Below are 22,524 nucleotides of genomic sequence, written 5' to 3'. Positions count from 1 at the left end.
AACAATATCCCACCTAAATATGCATCGATAGATCTGTCTGTTACCGACATTAGAATCAACGAAACAGCTGAAGACCCTTCACTTACAGAACCACGCACAATTGATCAATTGCAAAGTTCAAATGAACCCGCCGGACCAGTGTTAAGACTCTATTTATGATGAAAATGATTTGGTGGCGGTCATGTTGGATGACCAGTTGTCTCTCGGAAGTCTCACTGAACGTGTTTTTGAAACTGACAAAGTGTGCAAAGCGATTCTGTATAAAGAGAATGATGGCCTTGAATTTCATAAAGACATGCAAAGAGATATACCACTTAATTGTATATTAGAAAGTGTAATACCCCCTTTGTTACCTGGTCAGGTTGTATATACATTAGATGAGGAGATTTACAATAGGCTGACCAGCTCTCTTCAGACTGATACAATGACGATCAATGAAAAGTTAGCGAGACGTTTGAGGAAGAGGAAATTGTACTGACTGTACTGAGCTGTGAAAGGACGAGACGTGGGAGAACTGTTAAAAAAACCAAGACACTTGATGGATTTCTATTAATTCTGTACATATTATATTATATTTTATAGCAAAACTTAGACAAATATTTAAGGCCAGATATATGTACACAGGTTCATTAGTTTTCTTGTCTTATGCCTTCACATGTGGGTATCTGTTTCCTCTAAGTATTTGGCGATCTTCTACAAATTTAAAAAGAAGAGATGCTGACAATGTCAGAGAGATACACTCCCTCCTCTAAACAATATTACATGTACTTAACGCGTTTTCCAGGTCACCTTAAAATATTTACGTTATCCACTTGACCATACAAAGTAAGGTGTTCTCGAGGACAGGGAAAAATAGAGATGACACAATAAAAAACTATGTCCAATTTAATGATCCTCATACATGACCATACATATCAAAAATGAGTTTCTTGACATTGGGGCATGCACAATGCACCATTGACAACATTCCAACATTGTGTATTAATTTGCGTACGAGTCGGAGGCAGGCCTTGTTCGTAAAATCAGTATATGCTTTAATAAAGACCTATGTCACCTATATATGGTCATATATTAATTCAAATTTGTATTAAAATCGATTGATCTGAAAAAAGACGGTTGTTAAGGTGGGAGATGGAAGCAGAGGGGCGGGAGAAAGGAGAGAGGGGGCGGGAGAAAGGAGACGAGGGGCGGGAGAAAGGAGAAAGGTACCCCCCTTTCCACCCCTCTTATATTTTAGTCTTAGATACATGAGTAGTTATTGGTCTTGAATTAACTTTCGTAACTGTGAGTACTCTCAGATCTGTACTTGGTGTCTATTGTGTTCTTCTTAATTGTTACTTTTTTATGTTTTGTTTTTGTGTGTGTGTGTGTGTTTGTATCAATCTGATGATTTTAGCCCTTTTAAACTGATTTTTATAGTTTTTTCTTATACTCGGTTGTTACACCACTGTCCAGGTTAGGGGGAGGGCAACATGTTAAAAACTGTCACATTCTGTATGTTTCTGTCCAAAGTCAGGAGCCTGCAATTCAGTGGTTGTCGTTTGTTGTCGTATATCATATTTGTGATGGTGAATTGTTTTGAATATAAATCCGGCCGGTAGTTTTCTCGTTTGAATGGTTTTACATTTGTCATTTCGGGGCCTTTTATAGCCTACTGTGAGGTTTAGTTTCGCTCATTGTTGACGGCCGTGCGGTCACGGTGACCTATAGGCATTAACTTCTACGCCATTTGGTCTCTAATGGAAAGTTGTCTCATTTACAATCATGCCACATCTTCTTATTTTAAAATTATTTACATAGTAAATAACGGGAAATATTGCGAGAAAAAGTGGCTAAAAGTTTTCGGTGTCCGCCATCTTGAACGATTGCCGTCACCAATTTAATATCAGTGGAACTTATCTAGATTCAAGTTAATTTAGAGCTTGACTTATGGTGAAGACACTTTTCGTTTTTACTTTAAGATATGCGATCTATTTTCAATGTTCTGTTGGGTTGCTGTCTCATTAACAAATAGGTATTCTCTGTTTAATTATACAAAAAACAAGAAAAAAAATAATTATGAATGATATTCGACTGTATTTCTGTTATAATTGTCCGAAGAATAAACTTCGAATAGAATATTTTGTTTGCCGATCGATTTGTTTTAGGATATTTTTGCTTTCTGAGTCTTACAAAAACATTAAATGCTGAGCGCGTTGTATCGTTGTCAAACTGCGTTATCTGACAAAAAGTGATTTTACAATCCATAATCACACAAATGTCCATGCTTGATAAATGAATTAGGTATTGACAATTCACTTGGAAACCCAACATATACCCCCACAACACTTACTAAAGAGGAAATCCTGGATAATCATAGGTCTGTTCTATGTTCCTTTGGAATTTCAACCAAAGACGAAGAACTGGATCTTCCATCACTGTATTGGATACCTAAACTACATAAGTGTTCTGTCAAACAACGGTATATTGCTGGGTCTTCCAAGTGCTCCACGAAACCTCTTTCTAAATTATTAACATCAATTTTATCAGCAATCAAAGCCGGGCTTCAAAGCTATTGTGAAACTGTCTATTCTAGATGTGGCATGAATCAGATGTGAATACTAAAAAATTGCAAAGGTCTTTTAAAGTACATACAATCTAAGACTCTTTCATCTTGCAACAGTATTAACACATTTGACTTTTCTACACTTTACACAAGTATTCCCAATTCCAAACTAAAAGACAAATTGAAAGAGTTGGTATTGCTTTGTTTCATGAAAAAGAATGGCCAACGTAGATACAAGTATATTGTCTTAGGGAGGGATAAATCCTACTTTGTAAAAAATCAATCTGATTAAAAAAAAAAATTCTCTGAAACTGACATTATCAAGATGCTTGATTTCTTGATTGACAACATATTTGTTACGTTTGGAGGAAGTGTTTTTCAACAAACTATCGGCATTCCCATGGGAACCAACTGTTCCCCTCTTCTTGCCGACTTGTTCCTTTATTCTAATGAGGCTGACTTCATACAGGAACTTCTTAGGAAGAAATAAAAGAAGTTAGCAGTATCCTTTAACTTTACTTTCCGCTATATAGATGATGTTCTCTCACTAAATAATTCAAAATTGGGGGACTATGTTGAACGCATCTATCCCATCGAACTAGAGATAAAGGATATAACAGATACAGTTAAGTCTGCCTCATATCTTGACTCACATCTAGAAATTGACAATGAGGGTCGGTTGAAAACAAAACTTAACGACAAAAGAGATGATTTCAGCTTCCCAATTGTGAACTTTCCATTTCTATGTAGCAACATTCTCGCAGCGCCTGCGTACAGAGTATATATCTCCGAATTGATACGATATTCCAGGGCTTGTATTTCCCATCATGATTTCCTTCATAGAGGGACTGGGTTGCTGCTCACAAGGAAGCTATTAAACCAATAGTTCCAAATGGTGAAGTTGAAATCATCCCTTCGTAAATTTTACGGACGCCATCACGAGTTGGTTGACCGTTATGGAATATCCGTTTCACAGATGATAGCGGATATGTTCCTAATGTCGTAACTACAATCCCGTTGCCTTTTCACGAATGTGACCTACCGAGTTAGACCATTTACCGGGTTTGTAACATAAGCAACACGACGGGTGCCACATGTGGAGCAGGAACTGCTTACCCTTCCGGAGCACCTGAGATCACCCCGTTTTTGTTGGGGTTCGTGTTGCTTAGTCTTTAGTTTTCTATGTTGTGTTTTGTGAACTATTGTTTGTCTGTTTGTCTTTTTCTTTTTTAGCCATGGCGTTGTCAGTTTATTTTCGATATATGAGTTTGAATGTCCCTCTGGTATCTTTCGCCCCTCTTTTATGGTGATTTGTACTCTCTTTTTTATGTATCATTGATGTAATATCTGTAAATTTCTTTTTATTTGTGTTAGTATTACCGTAAATCAAATCCTTTGACAGGACGTACTTTATTCAGTTAGGCAGTTTTGAACATAATTTATTAAAATAGTTTGATTAAATAACAAATAACAATACATCAAAGGTTCTATATTTCAACCAGTTTCTACCTGAATATGTTTTTCTCGGTGAATATTTCCAGGATAGCGTTAGGCGTGCCTTGGAAATGAAATGGGGTATCAACAATACTGCAGTCAATATCTGGAAATATAATCATTAGCATCATTGCATATGAGATCTTAAACATTAAATAGTTATATCGATTAAAGTGCAGACCACATGCATCAATAGTAACCTTCACCAAACTAAATCGAGTAAAAAACTTTAAACTTAACTATCGGTTTCTTGTATGTCTGTACCACTGCACATTCTCATATGTCTGTACCACTGCACATTCTCAATATGTCAACATTTTTTTCTGTTCATCCTACTTCTGCATGTTGTACTATGCTGATCATTACATTGATTCTTCAGACACGCTAAATTAACAAAATTAACCCTTTATGTATCTGTCCAAAGTCATAAGCCTGTAATGCAGTGGTTGTCGTTGGTTGCTGTCAATCGCTTACATTCTGGTTAAGAGATACGTGTTTTTTTTTCAACACTATGTTTATCAAATCAAATAGTTTATTTTCTAATTAAGGACATATCAATTACAAACAAGAGAAAAAAGACAAACGCATACACATTCATAGACACAACATGCATTGTACATTATTATATACAATTTATAAATAAAAAAATAATCAATTTGTGAGAGGAGAACCAGCTTGTTGAAAGAAAGATAACTCTACTCTGTATAAAGTCAGCAAAACCGGTAGAATTGATTTTTAATTTTTTTGTCTCGAGTCAAAACTTATGTTCAGATATTTGCCTAAAGATGTTAAGTAAACTCATCATATTTGTTGACACTTGTATAAAAATTGGAAGATGCGGTATGATTGGAAATTAGACAACTATCCGACACAAGGATTTCCCTTTGATAAGGAATTGCGGTAATTAGCTTAATAGATTACCTGTATGTGCGGCACAATCATTTGGATTGAACGCTTCTGTTATAGAGATTACCTGTATGTGCGACACAATCATTTGGATTGAACACTTCTGTTATAGAGATTACCTGTATGTGCGACACAATCATTTGGATTGAACGCTTCTGTTATAGAGATTACCTGTATGTGCGGCACAATCATTTGGATTGAACGCTTCTGTTATAGAGATTACCTGTATGTGCGGCACAATCATTTGGATTGAACGCTTCTGTTATAGAGATTACCTGTATGTGCGACACAATCATTTGGACTGAACAATTCTGTTATAGAGATTACCTGTATGTGCGACACAATCATTTGGACTGAACGCTTCTGTTATATAGATTACCGGTATGTGCGGCACAATTATTTGGACGGAACACACTCATTTGAACTGACACTTCTGTTACATGGATTACCTGTATGTGCGGCACAATCATTTGGACTGAACACACTCAGAAACGTGTCCATCCCCCAAACGTGTCCGATTTCCCCAAACGTGTCCGATTCCCCCAAACGTGTCCATATAACGTCACTGAACTCCAAAACAAGTGTAGTTGTGAAAGTGCGCTAAAGCGTGTCATCTTTATAAACGCCTAATCGTGTTCATTTTTATAAAACGCCCAAACGTGCCCAATCTCACAAACGTGTCCATACGAAGCCTTAACTTTTCATTTCTCTGAAAGCTCAATCGTGTCCATATCATAAAAACGCCCAAAACGTGTCTCCCGTTATTTGGTTATTATTATATCATTGACGTCTACTCCTTTTACTATTTCATGGCAAATTTAAATATAGTCTTTTAGGTCTTTATCAAACTAACAGTATACCCCGTGCCAAAGTGGGGCCTCCGTTCGGGATCTAAAAGTACGCAGCAACATCATGTTATAATGTGGATATTAAATCAGATACCTCCTGTAGGGAGAATGCCTACTCTCTGCACATTAAAATCCTTGTAACAACTCTTTCAGGGTGCCGTCGGTGGTATGCTGCATTTCAACATTTTTGTCCCTATACATATTACCTTATTTTCTAGTGGTAGTTAGAATTTCCTCAACTTTAATTTCAAACGGCAGCTATCATATAAGGGGAATGAAGGAGTGTCATACTGAAGTCCCGAAAAAATAAAGCATGAACTATTTGCCACTGTACGTAATGTCTCTTGGTTGTGTGTCTTTATGTAATGTTCGAAACCCAAAATTTTATAATATAAAACTTGAATAACAAGAGCTATTACAAATTCAGAACTGTTGAACAAAAACATTTGGAAAACACCTCTGCAGGAAGCCGGCCGTGCAATATCCTCATACATGATTAATATAGTAAGGCATCGCCTCAGTTTATTAGTACAAAATAATTTACTGAGTATACGATTAATTTAACTGTACTAAAGTAATGCTTATGTTCGCTCTAAATAGTCTTATTGATCTTATTTTGGATCCAACAAAGACCCGACATCTTCAATGTCCCTAGTCCAGCCCTGGGCTCTCGGTCATAAAACTTTACTCAGTACTGGGAGTACAAAATTTGTGCTCGAAACACCAAATCCATGATTTTGATTGGTTGATTTCTGAGTCTGAGTACGAAAATCATGCTCGAAAGTTTTATGACCGCAAGGCCTGGCCTCAGTGACTTATTTTCAATTTTTATTTTTTTTTTTGTCACTGACTACAATGTCCCCTGTTATGGAATTGCTGTAAATGTTATATAGACGTCACTGAGAACATAATAGCGCTTAAAGTTTTGAGACGTTCAGGCGTTTTAAAGTGGTCACGTTTTGGCGAATAACAATTATCGGACACGTTTGGGCGATATTATAAGTTATCTACGTTCATATCCGTAGATATGGATATTTTAACACCCTGAAGTATCCAAGTACACCCTGAGGCGAAGCCGAAGGGTGTACAGGGTACTGAAGGGTGTTAAAATATCCATATCTACGGATATGAAAGTAGATAACGAATTTATCCCCGGTCTTTGTCCAAATCTGGCAATTTTTAGAGAAATTCGACCACAAAGTGTAACGTGAAAGCAACGTGTTTTTCATTTTATAAAAATCTTATATTGAAATTTGGGAATTCGACGTATTTTTTACGGGGTGTAGGGTACTACAAAACACGAGGTACACAAAACACGAGGGTAAACCAGTATAAAAAACACAAACCCGAAGATAAATCCACACAGAAACCGAGGTTAAACCAACATAGAATACACAAAACAGTGGTAAACCACCATATGTCACATTAAATCTGAGGGTAAACCCAAACCAAAAACGAGTGTAAACCAAGATAGATTACACAAAAAACCCGATGTTAAACCCACACAAAAAACCGAGAGTAAACCAACACAAGTCTCACAAACCCGAGGGTAAACAACCATAAGTCACACACAACTTTAGGGTAAACCAACACAACAACCGAGGGTAAACCAATACAAGTCACATTAACTCGAAGTAAACCAAAATAAGTCACAAAAAACCGAGTGTTAACCAACATAAATCTAACAAAATCCGAGGGTAAACCCACATTCTAGCAAGTCACACGAAACCTGGGAAAACCAACATGTATCATTGATGTAATATCTGTAAATTTCTTTTTATTTGTGTTAGTATTACTGTAAATCAAATCCTTTGACAGGACGTACTTTATTCAGTTAGGCAGTTTTGAACATAATTTATTAAAATAGTTTGATTAAATAACAAATAACAATACATCAAAGGTTCTATATTTCAACCAGTTTCTACCTGAATATGTTTTTCTCGGTGAATATTTCCAGGATAGCGTTAGGCGTGCCTTGGAAATGAAATGGGGTATCAACAATACTGCAGTCAATATCTGGAAAATATAATCATTAGCATCATTGCATATGAGATCTTAAACATTAAATAGTTATATCGATTAAAGTGCAGACCACATGCATCAATAGTAACCTTCACCAAACTAAATCGAGTAAATAACTTTAAACTTAACTATCGGTTTCTTGTATGTCTGTACCACTGCACATTCTCAATATGTCAACATTTTTTTCTGTTCATCCTACTTCTGCATGTTGTACTTTGATCATTACATTGATTCTTCAGACACGCTAAATTAACAAAATTAACCCTTTATGTATCTGTCCAAAGTCATAAGCCTTTAATGCAGTGGTTGTCGTTGGTTGCTGTCAATCGCTTACATTCTGGTTAAGAGATACGTGTTTTTTTTCAACACTATGTTTATCAAATCAAATAGTTTATTTCCTAATTAAGGACATATCAATTACAAACAAGAGAAAAAAGACAAACGCATACACATTCATAGACACAACATGCATTAAACAATTTGTGAGAGGAGAACCAGCTTGTTGAAAGAAAGATAACTCCACTCTGTATAAAGTCAGCAAAACCTGTAGAATTGATTTTTAAATTTTTTGTCTCGAGTCAAAACTTATGTTCAGATATTTGCCTAAAGATGTTTAGTAGACTCATCATATTTGTTGACACTTGTAAAAAATTGGAAGATGCGGTATGATTGGAAATTAGACAACTATCCGACACAAGGATTTCCCTTTGATAGGGAATTGCGGTAATTAGCTTAGATTACCTGTATGTGCGGCACAATCATTTGGACTGAACACTTCTGTTATAGAGATTACCTGTATGTGCGGCACAATCATTTGGACTGAACACGTCTGTTATAGAGATTACCTGTATGTGCGGCACAATCATTTGGACTGAACACTTCTGTTATAGAGATTACCTGTATGTGCGGCACAATCATTTGGACTGAACACTTCTGTTATAGAGATTACCTGTATGTGCGGCACAATCATTTGGATTGAACACTTCTGTTATAGAGATTACCTGTATGTGCGGCACAATCATTTGGACTTAACACTTCTGTTATAGAGATTACCTGTATGTGCGGCACAATCATTTGGATTGAACAATTCTGTTATAGAGATTACCTGTATGTGCGACACAATCATTTGGACTGAACGCTTCTGTTATATAGATTACCTGTATGTGCGGCACAATTATTTGGACGGAACACACTCATTTGAACTGAACACTTCTGTTACATGGATTACCTGTATGTGCGGGACAATCATTTGGACTGAACACACTCAGAAACGTGTCCATCCCCCAAAGGTGCCCGATTCCCCCAAACGTGTCCATATAACGTCACTGAACTCCAAAACAAGTGTAGTTGTGAAAGTGCGCTAAAGCGTGTCATCTTTATAAACGCCTAATCGTGTCCATTTTTATAAAACGCCCAAACGTGTCCAATCTCACAAACGTGTCCATATGAAGCCTTAATTTTTCATTTCTCTGAAAGCTCAATCGTGTCCATATCATAAAAACGCCCATAACGTGTCTCCCGTTATTTGGTTATTACTCTATCATTGACGTCTACTCCTTTTACTATTTCATGGCAAATTTAAATATAGTCTTTTAGGTCTTTATCAAACTAACAGTATACCCCATGCCAAAGTGGGGCCTCCGTTCGGGATCTAAAAGTACGCAGCAACGTCATGTTATAATGTGGATATTAAATCAGATACCTCCTGTAGGGAGAATGCCTACTCTCTGCACATTAAAATCCTTGTAACAACTCTTTCAGGGTGCCGTCGGTGGTATGCTGCAAGGCAACATTTTTGTCCCTATACATATTACCTTATTTTCTAGTGGTAGTTAGAATTTCCTCAACTTTAATTTCAAACGGCAGCTATCATATAAGGGGGAATGAAGGAGTGTCATACTGAAGTCCCGAAAAAAATAAAGCATGAACTATTTGCCACTGTACGTAATGTCTCTTGGTTGTGTGTCTTTATTTAATGTTCGAAACCCAAAATTTTATAATATAAAACTTGAATAACAAGAGCTATTACAAATTCAGAACTGTTGAATAAAAACATTTGGAAAACACATCTGCAGGAAGCCGACCGTGCAATATCCTCATACATGATTAATATAGTAAGGCATCACCTCAGTTTATTAGTACAAAATAATTTACTGAGTATACGATTAATTTAACTGTACTAAAGTAATGCTTATGTTCGCTCTAAATAGTCTTATTGATCTTATTTTGGATCCAACAAAGACCTGACATCTTCAATGTCCCCTGTTATAGAATTGCTATAAATTAAGGAATAACAGTACTGTAGTTGAAGAGTTGCCACTGTCAATTGGCGATTTGACGGTCGCAAATGCAGTTTTACTGGCGACGCGTAGCGGAGACAGTAAAACGTCAATTTGCGACCGTCAAATCAAAATTGACGGTGGCAACTCGTCAACTACAGTACTGTTATTCCGATTCTAATGCATTACAAAAAGAAATAATACGTTAGAGCTTGAAAAAATAAAAAAAAAATCCGCGAAACTTTATGAATGATTTTTGCACAAAGACGTTATGGCTAAACGTGACGTCATACAAATGAAAACTTACAAACTGGAGGTTATTACGTTACCTCTACGATTCAAATTTGGATGAAATCACATTAAAACGGCAATTTTGAGGTTGGTGTTATTTAATTTGCGATTATATTGTAGAAATCGAACATTTGTTGATTCAATCAATTCAAAATGGCGGGTCCCTCCTTAGTTACGACTGGTCAACTGTGGATTTGACGGCAACTTTTAGCCAATGAAAAAAGTGGTTACATAAAAATTGCATTAGAATGTTATATAGACGTCACTGAGAACATAATAGCGCTTAAAGTTTTGAGACGTTCAGGCGTTTTAAAGTGGACACGTTTTGGCGAATAACAATTATCGGACACGTTTGGGCGATATCAATTTTTAAGGACACGTTTGGGGGAAATAGACACGTTTGGGGGAATCGGACACGTTTGGGGGGATGGACACGTTTGGGAGTGTTACATATAGATTACCGGTATGTGCGGCACAATCATTTGGACTGAACACTTCTGTTATAGAGATTACCTTATGTGCGACACAATCATTTGGACTGAACACTTCTGTTACATAGATTACCTGTATTTGGACTGAACACTTCTGTTACAAAGATTACCTGTATGTGCGGCACTATCATTTGAACTGAAAACTTCTGGTATAGACAGATTACCTGTATGTGCGGCACAATCATTTGGACTGAACACTTCTGTTATATTAATAACTCCCATCATGGACTGTATTTTGATTGAAACTCCATTATTTTTCTTTGATTCTGACAGCCAGTCCCTTGCAGCTTCAATTACATTAAATGCTAGCCAAGATGACGATTCTGACCAACGTATCATTTTCACATCCATCATTCTAGTTTTTCCTAAAATTACAAGTCGATGTTATTGAAAAATTTCTAAGAGAACTCTGAATTATTTTGTTTATTCTTGGAAGAATATATTAGCTTATCCTGGAGTATCCGAGCTCAACCCAGCATTTTGGTTGAATCTGTGCTGTTCGCGAGCAGATGAAATAAAATTGGACACTTTATCTGAATGGATCAAATCTGTTCGGTCTCGTATTCCGAAGCGCATTCAAAATCTACAATGAGCTGACGGGTTTCTGACCCTTTCAAGAAGCCCGAAGTTGTGGATACTTTATCCTCTCTTCACGACAAACATGAAGTTGTTCCAGCAAACAAAGCCTCATACAATATTGTTTTAATATGCAAAAAAAACAAAAACAATTCTTTTCAATGTCTCACTAAAGAACTTGGAATTCGCAGCAAAACTGGGAATCCAGCATACACCCCTACAGCCATAATTCTAAACAAATGAGATTTTGGAAAATCTCAACTCCGTCCTTTTTTCCTTCGGTATTAACATAAAAACAAAAGACGAAGAAAATCTCCCATCTTTAAACTGGATACATAAACTTCACAAAAATCGTGGTTGGTTAAAAAAAGTTGGTACACGGTATAAACTATTAACAATTCTATAAAGATGTTTAACGGATCAAACTGTCACAGAATGATCATATTCATAGTAGAGTGTAGATTTAAAATATAAAATTAAGAAGATGTGGTATGATTACCAATGAGACAACTCTCCACCAGAGACCAAATGACATAGAAGCTAACAACTATCCATTATACTTACTTTTTCGCCGGAGAGGTTTTACATACTGGTAGGGCGTAACAATGAATCTTTCATCTACTTGATCAACACTACAGTCAGTACAAACTGAAAAAAGTAAAATAAGGCTAGAGTGTTTCATTATTAAAAAAAAAATTCTCCCAAATTTGATTCAAACTGACCATGCAGTTTCATCGATTTCATATATTTTGCGCATTTTCAGCAGAATATATTTCAGACTTATATAGAAATAAGAAGATGTGGTATGAGTGCCAATGAGACAACTCTCCATCCAAGTCACAATGTGTAAAAAGTAAACAATTATAGGTCAAAGTACGGCCTTCAACACGGAGCCTTGGCTCACACCGAACAGGCCCCAAAATGACTAGTGTAAAACAATCCAAACAGGAAAACCAACGGTCTAATCTATGTAAAAAACGAGAAACGAGAAAAACTTAAGAACCTCATCAACAAACGACAACCACAGAACAACAGGTTCCTGACTTAGGACAGATGCACTCAATCAAAAAGACATATGAACAAAAACAAATAAACATAAACTGAACGAATAAATTTGATCTATAACACAACATAAATACAATATTAAATAAAAAAGGGGGGATGTAAAACAATGTCAAAAAGACAACTATAACCTTAGACAAAATGGCGTTAAATAAAACAACGTACACAGGTAAATTTAAATATAATAATTTTGTTGCTAGGAGTACGGAAATATTTTTTTACAAAATAAATAAATTTGTTGTTCATAGTACGAGAACAGAAGTGAAAATTTATCGTAATACTAAATACCTATCAAAGGTGGTACATATTAAAAATAGCGAGACGAGATATAACACAAAATAAGTAAACATTGAATAACAAAAATATATTATAAATTGTGTCAACAGGTCAAAGTACGACTTGAGAGTACTCGCAGTTACTGAAAGCTAGTTAAAAGCCAAAAACAATTAATAATAAAAAATCATGCATCAGAGACTAAAATCATCAAAACACATCCCAGGGATTTAGTATTTTTACGCCCTAGACAGTCAAAGAAGACATGACTTGTGCAATTCCAAGATAAAAGTATCGACAGGCAGTAGGATAGTTTGAATTTAACCTTATAATAAATATGTATAATGTTATATATAGATAAAGCAATCTCTATATAGAAAATTGTATATTTATACATCCCCAAAAAACATTCGAAAAGAATATAAATTTAGTTATGTTTTAATTTGTTGATGACAAAATCGATATTTGTGCCAATGTAAACAACATTCAAAGATATTATTACAACATTAATAAGATAACCTTTACTAATATGTTTGTTTAAAGGTTCGATGAGTTTACACGGATCACATAGTGATTTCCGCGCTTTTAGTACAACATTACCGTAAAATTTAGGATGTGAAATACCGTTTTTAATAAGTTTTCCACAGGGACAGCCAAATTTACGAATCAAATCTTTGTATCTATGAAAGAATTTAGTAAAAGTTTTAAGTAATTTATGGTAACGAAATCCCTGACTTAATAATTTACCAGCGATGCATTGATTACGTTCGTTAAATTCTATGACATCACTACACACACGGGCATAACGAACGAGTTGGGATATGTAAACACCGTATGCTGGAGCCAAAGTTACATCGCAGTCTAAAAAAGGAAAATTAGCAATAGGGAATGAAAATTTTGTCGTAAATTTGAGTATGGAGTTTCCCTTTAGAAATTGAAATGTCTAAATCTAAAAAAGGACATCTTCGCTAGCCAAGGGCTACGATCCACTTCCCTCCTCTCCACCCTTGGCAGATTGAGATAGAATTTCGGAGACACAAGGTAATGATTTCCTTTAAACATACGACTATATTTAGTGACAATTTGAATGTTTTTAATCAACTAATAGAAGTTCCTGTGTATGTTTCTTGCAAAAATGCATGAATGTCAACGTATATTTTCGTTTCCTGCTTTACCAAGTGTGTAGAATCTAGACGCTATCGTGTTTTTACCTCCAAATTGAAGATTTCAAGTGCTACCATTGGTCAAGAATAATGTATTCGGAATGGGCGTGACTTTAATCTACCGATAGATGGCGCAACATTGTTATCACAAATGTTGGCTAAATCTGCCAAGGAGAGTAAACCAGCATAAATCGCACAAAACCCGAGAGAAACCCACACAAAAACCGAGTGTAAACCAACATGAGTTTTATAAAAACCGAGGGTAAAAAAACATGTAAATTACACACAAAAAGAAGGGTATACCAACATAAATCATACAAAACCTGAGGATAAACCAACCACAAAACCGAAGGAAAACCAACGCAAGACCCACAAACCCGAGGGTAAATCAACATAAGTCACATTAAACTTGGGGTTACACCCACACAAAAACAGAGAGTAAAAGACATGTCCCACAAAACCGAGTGTAAACAACATAATTCACACTAAAACCGAGGGTAAACCAAAATAAGCTACACAAAATCGAGGATAAACCCACAGAATTCAAACAAAGAGTGCCTCCAAGTATGGTTAATCGCGAACATTTCGCTGAACTAGTACACATTATTGTTTAGGGGCTAGCTGAAGCCCGCATACGGGTGCGGGATTTTCTCGCTGCGTTGAAGACCCATTGTGGCCTTGGGCTGTTTTCTGCTCTTTGGTCGTATTGTTGTCTCTTTGACACATTCCCCGTCTCCATTTTAAATTCTAACAATAAAATCGCCAAGAAATTTTAGCTATTATAGGAAATTGATTTCCTACTGTGATAAATGTAACAATATATAACTATAGCAACAGCCGACCAGTAGTACAGCTCGGACAAGGTTAACTTAACAGTTTTGGTGTCCTATTTATGTTCCTTTGCCTTTAATGCTCCCAGATGGCTGATGTACTTGCTTTTCAAAACTGTCGAGCACCGATATTTTCATGCTTCTCTGTATTTCCAGTTCAGAAAAGAATTAAATTCTGCTAAAATAAGGTTGCAAGTCTCTCGGGTAAAGATAGCTTAGACAATGTAGATCCTTATAGTTTGTATGCGATCGAATGTTATATATTTTGGTTTTCCACAAAACTGATCACAAGCGTACCTGATGAAGGTTATCCCAATAACACGTGTGGTAAACACTAACTCCATATTATTAGACTATATACTGATACGGATAAAAGGAGATATGCTCTGACACATTGACATGCTATAGTTTTTGGAGTGTCAAACATTTCCAACTGAGTTCAGAATGCTACGGTAAAACATATATAATCATTTGTATAACACGCAAGAAAGAAGATTTATCAATCTCATTCTAAGACAGCATCAAAATAAAGACAGTTGTCTTACACATATTGTCACTGATAGTATAATTACTACTAAATCACGTTGAATTATTGGCTCACTATAAAGCTTTTCGTGAGGTCGTTCTAAATATTCTCAAACAACAATATCTGACAAAAATATGACATTTCCATCACTTCTTCATAACCCGTTACATACGCCATGATAATATTTTGTCGGAATTTTGAGGTATAACATTTAAAACATGTTCAGCCTAAGACATTTCTTTATCCATTCATGTGAGTGATTGTCATATGCACAATCGGCAACGTTCTTGACTTGGGATATGTCCATTAATAGACTTGGGATGGGTACATTAACAAACTTGGGATAGGTACATTAACAGACTTCGGATTTGTGCATTAACAGAACTGCGATAGGTACATTAACAGACTTGGGATGGGCATATTGACAGACTTTGGATAAGTACATACATAAACTTGGGATAGGCACATTAATAGACTTGGGATATGCACATTAACAGACTTTTGATAAACACATTAACGAACTTTGGATAGACACATTAACAGACTTGACACATGCATAATAACAACAGATGTGTTCTTTGCTAAAAATAGGCTCATTACTAAGTGAAGATGTTCATGACTTGGGATAGATACATTAACAAACTTTCGGAGGCATATACATTACTGACGATGTTCTTGAATTTGGGAAAGGTACATACACAGACCTTATATAGATTTATTAACAGACTTGGGTTAGACATATTTACAGACTTTTGATAGGAAAATTAACAGACTTTGGGATATGCGCATCAACAGAATTGAAATAGGCACATATATAAATGAAGACGCACTTGAATGAGGAAAGGTGCATAAACAGACTTTGGATCGATACATTAACTGACTTGGGATAAGCACATTAACAGACTTTCGATAGGAACATTATCAGACTTGCGATATGTGCATTGACAGAATTGGAATGGGCACATTAAAAACTGACGAGGTTCTTGACTTGCGATATGCACATTATTAACTGACGATGTTCTTGACTTGGAATGGGCACATTATTAACTGACGATGTTCTTGATTTGGAAAAGGCAGATTACTAACTGACGATATTCCTGATAAGGAATAGACAGATTACTAGCTGACGATTTTCTTGGCTTTGGATGGGTCCATTAACAAACTTGGGATAGGTACATTAGCACACTTTGGATAGACATATCATTAATTTTTGGATAGGAACATTTACAGACTTTGACCAGGCACATTCACAGACTTGACAAAGGTTCATTAACAACTGTGATGTTCCTGACTATGGGTGGCATATTTACAAATGACGTTCCTAACATGCGATAGGCACATCAACAACTGACGATGAGATATTTACATTGCCAGACTTGGAATAGGTACATCAACAGACGTGGGATGGTCACATTAACAGACTTTGGACAATAACATTATCAGTCTTTTGATAGGTACATTAACAGACTTGACATAGGCATATTACTAACTGACGGTGTTCTTTTCATTTGATGGGTATACATTAACAAGTGACAATGTTCTTGAATTGGGATAGGCACATATCCTTCCGGAGCATATGAAATCACTTCCAGTTTCTTGTGGTACGCGCTTCTCTGTCTTTGGTTTACTATGTGTGTTTTGTGAGCTGTTGTTTGTCTTTTCGTCATTTTTTTCCAAGGCATTGTCAGTAGGTTTTTACTTATGAATTTGAATATCCTTTTAGTATCTTTCTCCTCTTTTTAACAACTGACAATGCTTTTGAATTGGGAAATGCACATTATCATACATGGGATAGGTGCACTAACAGACTTGGGATAGGTGCAGTAACATTATTAGAATACACCGTGTATCATTGGTACAGCGGATATAGCTTTATAGGTACTTCGAAGCGTGTAAAGCTATATACCGTACATTAATTTAACTATGCACCGTACAGAAGGATTTATGTGGTCAGCTATGCACCGTACACAACGCTTCTTTTCGGAATAAAATATCGAAAAATAACATATGTATGAAAGATTTCAATGGCAATTATTGAAACAGCTATACTTATTACGCACACACAGTGGCCTTCTATCAAAAAAAGATTTGCAATGAATATAGAATCATATCGGATGAAACGAGCGCCAACTTCTTTGACAAGTATTTGCACATGTTTTTAGTAAGCGTTCTTATTTTGGGAAATAATGAAGACTTCTCTAATCACCAACCTACGACCAAATCATTTCTTAAAACAACAATTATGTTTAGATTGAAGTATACATTGATATTATGTAAACAAAACAAAGATTTTCATACCGTGTCAGAAGAAAAATCGATCACGACCGCTTGGTTAGTACCTATATCCGCTGTACCGATGATACACGGTGGAATAGGCACATTAATAACTGACGATGTTCTTGACTTGCGATAGGCACATTGATAACTGAATATGTTATTGACTTGGTATTACTGACATACTATGTTCCTGACTGGGAATAGGCCCATTTCTAATTGACTATGTTCTTGACTTGGTATGGGCACATAACTATAACTGACGATGCCCTTGATTTGTTATAGGCTCATACTAACTGACTATGTTCTTGACTTGAAATATGCCCAATACTAGCTGACTATGCTCTTTACTTGGTATAGGTACATTACTAGCTGACTATGTTCTTGACTTGGTATATGCCCATTACTGACTATATTCCTGACTTGGAATATGCCCATTACTGACTATGTTCTTGACTTGGTATGGGCACATTACTAACTGACGATTCTCTTGACTGGTAAAGGCCCATTACTAGCTGACTATGTTCTAATAGTAATAAAAAACCGAGAGTAAACCAGCATAAATCGCACAAAACCCGAGAGAAACCCACACAAAAACCGAGTGTAAACCAACATGAGTTTTATAAAAACCGAGGGTAAAAAAACATTTAAATTACACACAAAAAAGAAGGGTATACCAACATAAATCATACAAAACCTGAGGATAAACCAACCACAAAACCGAAGGAAAACCAACGCAAGACCCACAAACCCGAGGGTAAATCAACATAAGTCACATTAAACTTGGGGTTACACCCACACAAAAACAGAGTGTAAAAGACATAAGTCCCACAAAAACCGAGTGTAAACAACATAATTCACACTAAAACCGAGGGTAAACCAAAATAAGCTACACAAAATCGAGGATAAACCCACAGAATTCAAACAAAGCGTGCCTCCAAGTACGGTTAATTGTGAACATTTCGCTGAACATAGTATACATTATTGTTTAGGGGCAAGCTGAAGCCCGCATACGGGTGAGGGATTTTCTCGCTGCGTTGAAGACCCATTGTGGCCTTGGGCTGTTTTCTGCTCTTTGGTCGGATTGTTGTCTCTTTGTCACATTCCCCGTTCCCATTCTCAATTCTAACAATAAAATCGCCAAGAAATTTTAGCTATTATAGGAAAGTGATTTGCTACTGTGATAAATGTAACAATGTATAACTATAGCAACAGCCGACCAGAAGTACAGCTCGGACAAGGTTAACTTAACAGTTTTGGTGTCCTATTTATGTTCCTTTGCCTTTAATGCTCCCAGATGGCTGATGTACTTGCTTTTCAAAACTGTCGAGCACCGATATTTACATGCTTCAAATGAAGAAGTTTCTCTGTATTTCCAGTTCAGAAAAGAATTAAATTCTGCTAAAATAAGGTTGCAAGTCTCTCGGGTAAAGATAGCTTAGACAATGTAGATCCTTATAGTTTGTATGCGATCGAATGTTATATATTTTGGTTTTCCACAAAACTGATCACAAGCGTACCTGATGAAGGTTATCCCAGTAACACGTGTGGTAAACACTTACTCCATATTATTAGACTATATACTGATACGGATAAAAGGAGATGTGCTCTGACACATTGACATGCTATAGTTTTTGGAGTGTCAAACATTTCCAACTGAGTTCAGAATGCTACGGTAAAACATATATAATCATTTGTATAACACGCAAGAAAGAAGATTTATCAATAAACTAATTCTAAGACAGCATCAAAATAAAGACAGTTGTCTTACACATATTGTCACTGATAGTATAATTACTACTAAATCACATTGAATTATTGGCTCACTATAAAGCTTTTCGTGAGGTCGTTCTAAATATTCTCAAACAACAATATCTGACAAAAATATGACATTTCCATCACTTCTTCATAACCCGTTACATACGCCATGATAATATTTTGTCGGAATTTTGAGGTATAACATATAAAACATGTTCAGCGTAAGACATTTCTTTTTCCATTCATGTGAGTGATTGTCATATGCACAATCGGCAACGTTCTTGACTTGAGATACGTCCATTAATAGACTTGGGATGGGTACATTAACAAACTTGGGATAGGTACATTAACAGACTTGGGATTTAACAGAACTGCGATAGGTACATTGACAGACCTGGGATGGGCATATTGACAGACTTTGGATAAGTACATACATAGACTTGGGATAAGCACATTAATAGACTTGGGATAGGCACGTTAACATACTTTGGATAAACACATTAACGAACTTTGGATAGACACATTAACAGACTTGACACATGCATAATAACAACTGATGTGTTCTTGGCTAGAAATAGGCTCATTACTAAATAGCGATGTTCATGACTTGGGATAGGTACATTAACAGACTTTCGGAGGCATATACACTACTGACGATGTTCTTGAATTTGGGAAAGGTACCGTACACAGACCTTACATAGATTTATTAACAGACTTGGGTTAGACATATTTACAGACTTTTGATAGGAACATTAACAGACTTTGGGATATGCGCATCAACAGAATTGGAATAGGCACATATATAAATGAAGACGCACTTGAATGAGGAAAGGTGCATAAACAGACTTTGGGATAACACATTAACAAACTTTCGATAGGAACATTATCAGACTTGCGATATGTGCATTGACAGAATTGGAATGGGCACATTAAAAACTGACGAGGTTCTTGACTTGCGATATGCACATTATTAACTGACGATGTTCTTGACTTGGAATGGGCACATTATTAACTGACGATGTTCTTGATTTGGAAAAGGCAGATTACTAACTGACGATATTCCTGATAAGGAATAGACAGATTACTGACTGACGATGTTCTTGGCTTGGGATGGGTCCATTAACAAACTTGGGATAGGTACATTAGCACACTTTGGATAGACATATCATCAATTTTTGGATAGGAACATTTACAGACTTTGACCAGGCACATTCACAGACTTGAAAAAAGGTTCATTAACAACTGCGATGTTCCTGACGATGGGTGGCATATTTACAAATGACGTTCCTAACTTGCGATAGGCACATCAACAACTGACGATGAGATATTTACATTACCAGACTTGGAAAAGGTACATCAACAGACGTGGGATGATCACATTAACAGACTTTGGACAATAACATTATCAGTCTTTTGATAGGTACATTAACAGACTTGACATAGGCATATTACTAACTGACGGTGTTCTTTTCATTTGATGGGTATACATTTACAAGTGACAATGTTCTTGAATTGGGATAGGCACATTGATAACTGACTATGTTATTGACTTGGTATTACTAACAGACTATGTTCCTGACTGGGAATAGGCCCATTTCTAATTGACTATGTTCTTGACTTTGTATGGGCACATGGCTAACTGACGATGCTCTTGATTTGCGGCTCATACTAACTGACTTTGTCCTTGACTTGAAATATGCACAATACTAGCTGACTATGCTCTTTACATGCTATAAGTACATTATTAGCTGACTATGTTCTTGACTTGGTATATGCCCATTACTTACTATATTCCTGACTTGGAATATGCCCATTACTAACTGACTATGTTCCTGACTTGGTATGGGCACATTACTAACTGACGATTCTCTTGACTGGTAAAGGCCCATTAATAGCTGACTATGTTTTTACTTGGTATAGACCCACTACTAACTGTCGATGTTATTGACTTGGTATAGGCCAATTACAAACTGACAATGCATCATTCGTAAATATAAATCAACATGCAGACATCTTATACGTTCAGGTATTTCACATCCAATCTTTTATGGTAATATTCTATACAAAGCACAAAAATATTAATATTGATTCACTCATAGGGTCTTTCAATCGGAAATAAACACATTTATTCTAAAACCAGTTGTTGGCATGATACGGGTTATGTTCTTCTCATATATTTTATGATGTTATGATACTAAACCCCTAACGGGAGGGATTGTGCTTGGTTTTCATATGATGAAGACATAATCTTTCAATCAGTTTCATTGAGGTCTGGAGCTGGAATGTTAGTAACTGCTAGTAATCCTTTGTTAATTTATGTATCATTGTCATTTTGCTTAATTTCTTTTGTTACCTATTCTGACATTGGACTCGGACTTCTTTTAAACTGAGTTTCACTGTGCGTATTGCTGTGTGTTTGTTTATTCTAAATTGGCTAGAGGTATAGGTGGAGGGTTGAGATCTCACAAAACATGTTTAACCCCGCCGCCTTTTTGCTCCTGTCCCAAGTCAGGAGCCTCTGGCCTTTGTTAGTCTTGTATGTTTTTTAATTTTAGTTCATTTATATGTTTTGAAGTTTAGTGTGACGTCCATTTTCATTGAACTAGTACACATTTTTGTTTAGGGGCCAGCTGAAGCCCACCTCCGGGTGCGGAATTTTCTCGCTGTGTTGAAGACCCATTGTTGGCCGTGGCTGTTTTCTGCTCTTTGGTCGGGTTGTTGTCTCTTTGACACATTCCCCATTTCCATTCTCAATTTTATGTTCTTGACTTGGTTTAGGCCCATTTCTAGCTGATTATGTTCTTGACTTGGAATAGGCCCATTACTAGCTGACTATGCTATTGACTTGGTATATACCCCCTATTAACTGACGATGTTATTGATTTGGTATAGGCCCATTTCAAACTGACTATGTTCTTGACTTGGTATAGGCCCTTTACTAGCGGACTATGTTCTTGACTTGGAATAGGCCCATTACTAGCTGACTATGCTCTTGACTTGGTATATACCCACTATTAACTGACGATGTTATTGACTTGGTATTCACCCATTACAAACTGACGATGTTTTTGACTTGGTATAGACCAACTACTAACAGACTATGTTCTTGACTTGGTATAGACCCACTACTAACTGACTATGTTCTTGACTTGGAATAGACCCATTGCTAGCTGTCTATGCTCTTGA

The 22,524-nt window shown here is 36.3% G+C and overlaps 1 protein-coding gene across 2 annotated transcripts in view; it reads right to left on the bottom strand.

The window, feature by feature from the left end:
- Positions 1–3,968: 3,968 nt before the first annotated feature.
- The window catches only part of LOC127731012 (uncharacterized), a 34,119-nt gene continuing 15,563 nt past the window's right edge, over positions 3,969–22,524 (bottom strand). The window contains exons 4-7 of one of the 2 annotated variants that reach the window (XM_052239727.1): positions 12,017–12,100; positions 11,041–11,241; positions 7,719–7,809; positions 3,969–4,145 (exon numbers count right to left, since the gene is read on the bottom strand). In XM_052239727.1, coding sequence (XP_052095687.1) covers positions 4,139–4,145; positions 7,719–7,809; positions 11,041–11,241; positions 12,017–12,100 — 383 coding nt within the window. In that variant the 3' untranslated portion in view covers positions 3,969–4,138. The remainder of the gene's footprint in view (positions 4,146–7,718; positions 7,810–11,040; positions 11,242–12,016; positions 12,101–22,524) is intronic. The other variant, XM_052239728.1, reaches the window with a different exon arrangement.

Source organism: Mytilus californianus, unplaced genomic scaffold (genome assembly GCF_021869535.1).
Source record: "Mytilus californianus isolate M0D057914Y unplaced genomic scaffold, xbMytCali1.0.p SCAF_2, whole genome shotgun sequence".
NCBI classification, from domain to species: domain Eukaryota; kingdom Metazoa; phylum Mollusca; class Bivalvia; order Mytilida; family Mytilidae; genus Mytilus; species Mytilus californianus.
Note: the sequence above shows the minus strand (reverse complement) of the source record. Positions and strands in the feature narration are given on the sequence as shown.